At 29.5% G+C, this 4,850-nt stretch overlaps 2 protein-coding genes across 2 annotated transcripts; one reads left to right on the top strand and one right to left on the bottom strand.

The window, feature by feature from the left end:
• Nucleotides 1–548: 548 nt before the first annotated feature.
• Chro.40491 (origin recognition complex subunit 1) lies at nucleotides 549–1,643 on the top strand. The annotated part of the gene is made up of 1 exon (XM_660582.1): nucleotides 549–1,643. The coding sequence occupies one exon, from the start codon at nucleotides 549–551 to the stop codon at nucleotides 1,641–1,643; it is 1,095 nt and encodes a 364-aa protein (XP_665674.1).
• A 1,500-nt stretch (nucleotides 1,644–3,143) lies between these two features.
• On the bottom strand, nucleotides 3,144–4,535 carry Chro.40490 (asparagine-rich protein). The annotated part of the gene is made up of 1 exon (XM_660581.1): nucleotides 3,144–4,535. One exon carries the CDS (start codon nucleotides 4,533–4,535, stop codon nucleotides 3,144–3,146), a length of 1,392 nt encoding a protein of 463 aa, XP_665673.1.
• Nucleotides 4,536–4,850: the final 315 nt, after the last annotated feature.

The raw sequence follows: 4,850 nt of genomic DNA, 5'->3' as shown, positions 1-4,850 counted from the left end.
AATTTCTTGGAGCTTAAAAAGTACAAGTTGACATTTTGTAATGATTCCCCACTTTTCACCCCTCTTTAGTAACAATTTTTTTTTCTGAAAATAATTAAAAAAAACAAATAATAATTAATATTTTGTTAAGTTATAAAGAAAAGTGGAGATTATTTTAATATACATTCATCTTAAACAGTTCTACCAGAGTATTTGATATTTTTTCTAAGAAAAAGTTTATTATATTTTAACTTATGTTATTGATTTAAACAAAAATATAGTAATTGAGTAGAAAGTACTTAAAAAAAAGTAAGAATATATTAGATTAGATGGATTATTTTCAATAACTATACAAAGTTTGATTGGCTAGGGGAAAAAATCTAGTGAGATTTTGTCAAGAAAAATGGCTATAGTAGATAGAAGAATTACAAGCTTTGAACTTAGGCAGAGCACGGGGTCTAAGCTCCAATCCTCAAAATTGGTGGAAAGCAAGAGTATTTTGAAAAGAGGAAGAAGAAAAAATGAAAAAAGGTATTTCTTTAATATTGAATATCTAACTATTTCTTATAATGGTTTGGCAAACAGATAATTATTCAAAGTATTCCAATGGAAAAAAAAGAAAAGTTGAAAAAGATATGGAAATATTTGAAATAAAGAATAAGAGAGGACGTAAAGGGAAGAATGTCAAATTAAAGAGTTTTGAAATTTCAAATCATTTGGACAAATTTGAAGGAAATACTGAAATGATGAAATCTCCAATAGTAACTTCCCAAGGATATCACTTATATACACATCTTATAATAGAAAGCAAAGAAGAAAAAGATGTGTTTACTATTGGAGACCACGTAATGGTTTGTTTATCAAATGGAGATGAAAGACCAGCACAAATTACGGCTTTTCTATATGATCCTGAAGAAGATTTACAAGGGGTGGAGTTAAGATGGTTTTACTCTGAACACGACTTGCTTGATTTAGGTAAAATTATTGATAAATCTAAATTGCCAGATAATTTGTTCACATTTGAGGAAGAGTTCCTTGAAAGCGATAAATGTGAAGTTTTAGAAGCTAGTGTAATTAAAAGGATGATTCGTATTTGGAATATCAAAAAAGATTATTTGAAATGGACTAAAGATTGTTTGGAAATATATTCTGGTCCTCAGAAATGTGATCCAAAAACTCTTCCCAAAGGAGAAGAAAGTTTCGTCTCTTGTAAACATCATGATGAGAGATTAATTGAGTACATAAAGGAGTTTAATGACGATCTTCCTTCTTATTCTGTAGAAGTTTCTGATAATTATTTAGCATTGTATCTTGTTTTAACTGATACTGGTACAATAGTCCCAATTAGTGAAAGAAGAAATTTATCATATTTACTTTCAAGATGTAGTAGTTACTATGGATATTATACAAATTATATGGCTTTAAAGCAACTCTCAATGAGTTCTGGATCAAATAGAACACAATTAAGTGGTGATCCTCTTGATGGAATACAAGGAGCTACTGGAAGCAAAGAAATATCAGATTTACATTGGTCAAAACGTCCAAAAAAAGTCCTACCTTGTAGAGAAAAGGAGCATGAAGAAATTACACATGTACTTAAAACTTCCATTTTAAATGAAGGAGGTGGGGGTTTTATTTATTGCAGGTTTGCCAGGTACTGGTAAAACTGCACCAGTATAATACCATGGATATGCTGAGACAGAATGATTTGAGTATAAAATCAAAGTAAAATTTCTGTTTGTANTATTAATGCTCTTCATTTAAGTAGTCCTGATCATTTTTACAGAACTTTTCTTCAAAAACTTAATGGAGCAAATACATGGGCTCCAAATAAAGAAGCATGTTATACATCTTTAGATAAGTATTTAAAGGCTAAAGGGAGCCCAATTACTATTCTTGTTATTGATGAAATTGACTGGCTTCAAAAAAATGGAACTTCACATTCTACTATGGAAGGATCTAATAATTCTTTACTCTATACTTTAATTGATTGGCCATTCCAAAAAAATATAAAGTTAATTATAATAGCAATTGCTAATACAATGGATCTTCCTGAGAGACTTATACCAAGATGTACATCCAGATGTGGTTATGCAAGAGTCAATTTTACTCCATTTTCTGTTGAAGATATGATCACTATTTTAAATGATAGAGTTAAGTACTTTTCTCCTGGCTTACCTGATATTAATATTGAAACTTGCGATAAAAATGATCAAGGAAGAAGGTCAAGTCCTAGAATTAGAAATAAAAACAAAAATAAGAATATTGACACTTTACAAGAAGATCTTGAGTCCGTGTTTTGTCATAAAGCTGTTGAGTTCTGTGCTAGGAGAATTGCTCAACAATCCTCTGATGTTAGGAGAGCACTCCAAGTCCTTCACAGAGCTTGGGAAATTTGTAAACAAGAATTTGAGCAAGCCAAAAATTCCAAAATAGATAAAAGTAATAAATCTAACAAGAAGCTTCAAGTTCAAATTCCACATGTACAAGCTGCATGTAGAGAAGTTTTATTAAATAATGTGTCAATTAATTTAGTTGAAACTCTTCCTTTGTCATATAAAGTATTTTTGGCCTCATTAATTTTGGAGCTTGAATTCAAACATAAAATGGAACTTGAGGAGAAAGATGATGGGACTGTAGGTTTTGAAGATGAAATTGAGTTATCTTATTCTGATAATTCAGCTTATGAGAATTCTGTTTCTTTATTAAAGATTGAAAAAAGAATGCTTACAATTCTATCATTAGTAGGGTATTCATATATAGAATATTTGGATACAGTATCTATTAAGATTATTATTCGGAAGTTAGTATCATCAAGAATTATTCAAACATTTAAAGGAGCTTTAATTTCTCCGAATTGTAGTAAATTCGAGCAAAACAAAGAAATTTATTATGAGACTATAAATATATTTGGTTCAGATATTTGGATATCGCTCTTAATTGATGCTATGACTTTGAAGAACTTTCTTGTGAAGAATATACCTTTCAAAATTAAAGGTTTTGAGTAAAGACTTGGTGATTCCCTAATTTAAAAGAAAATACTAACAGAATGAATTGAATAATTAATTAATTAAAATAAATTACACTTATCTAATTAGTTTAACCTAATCAAATTAATTATATATCTAACTTATTCTATTTCTCTATTTTTTTTTTGCTTTGATCTAATAATTAAAATGAGCCAATAAATCATCCTTGCAAATAGGACATACTGTTCCTCTTTCAAACCAAGAAGTAATACAATTTCTGCAGAAACAATGAGTACATGGAAGCCATAGAATTTCTTGCTGGTCCTTAAACTCATCCAAACAAATTAAACACATTTTCTTATCATCATCCAAATTCTGAGATCTTGATAAATCAAATTTTGATACTGGTAATGCATTTTGAATATTGATGGGCACCCCAGAAACATCTTCTTGTTGATTTTGAGAAATTCTATCTCTAAGCCTATTTAATACTCTTGTTATATTACCATCATTATCATGCATTCCTTCATCTTCAAGATCTTGATCATATTCATGGCCATGATTTTGTTCATGTTCATTCTCAGAATGTTCAGGGTCATTACTTTCTTCCATAATGATTTCCTCTTGAGTAATAATTAGTGATCTATTTCTAATGTCGGCATTTCTTCTGGATATAATATCGGAAATTTCATCATCATCAACCTGAATAATTTCAATGACATCATTATCTTGATCATCATAATCTTCCTCTTCTTCATGTTCTTCTTCAGTAGCCAATAGATGATCACGAAAATGATTATGAACATCTTGCATAGATACGAATCTTGGTCTGTTACTAAATCTATGATTAATGTGGCCATTTCTACTACAATCTATTACAGATCCACCATATCTTGTATTTCTAGATTGAAAATTATTACCAGTAGAATTTTCTCTTTGAGTATGTCTTCTTTGCATTCTATATGATAAATTATCAAAAAGTTGATCAATTTCAGCTCCATTCCTCTGAATCTGCTCATAAATTGATTGACTTCTATGAATTCTTTCAGCTAATTGATTATGTTCCCTTTCTACAATATCAAACTGCTCCATAATTCTATCAGCAAAACTTCTACTTCTATTCAAAAAACTACTATTATTCTCAATTGCTTCATTTGAACTATTTCTAGATAATGAAGCAAAACCAACATCTAAATTTGGACTGCTCATAGACATTGACCTATTAAATGCCCTTATGTCATTTTCATGACTATTATAATAAGCTGTATTTCTACTATTTGATTCAAATCCAAAAAATCGACTTTCTGGACCTCTTATACTCTCTCTATTTAATCTTTCTACCATAGAGTTCCTAATTCTATTAAAATCGTTAGATTCATTCACTGATCTTACTCTTGATTCACGTACCAATCCTCCAAATATACTGCCTGTTATATCCCTCAATGGAGCATATGGCCTTGATAAATTCTCAAAACTTCCATGTTGTCTCGTATCAGGATAACTAGATAGGCATGTTTGATATTCTCGAACTAATATATGATTTGTCTCATCTCCTCTCTGTCTAGAAACATATAAATTAGACTCCATTTAATTTCTTCTTTTTTCTTTTACTCTGCTCTTTACTCTAAACCTATCAAATCTACACCAATTCCCTCAGTAATCTAAATCCACCAATTTCAACCTTTTTAATAAATCTTATTCTCTATTTGCTTTTTATTATTTTTTCTTTGTATTCCTTAAATCTTTTTATTTTTTTTTCCAACTCGGCCATTAATTATATTAGATAAATCATTTGGCGCCTAAATGGAGGGTACCCAATAATATTAATGCAAAATTAAAGATTTAACAGAGGGGAAGTAGGAGATTTAAAAAACTTTAAATTTGAAAAAGGAACAGATAAAA

This window comes from Cryptosporidium hominis (genome assembly GCF_000006425.1).
Source record: "Cryptosporidium hominis TU502 chromosome 4 CHRO014199, whole genome shotgun sequence".
In the NCBI taxonomy this organism is placed as follows: domain Eukaryota; phylum Apicomplexa; class Conoidasida; order Eucoccidiorida; family Cryptosporidiidae; genus Cryptosporidium; species Cryptosporidium hominis.
This window is presented reverse-complemented; position numbering and strand designations above follow the sequence as displayed.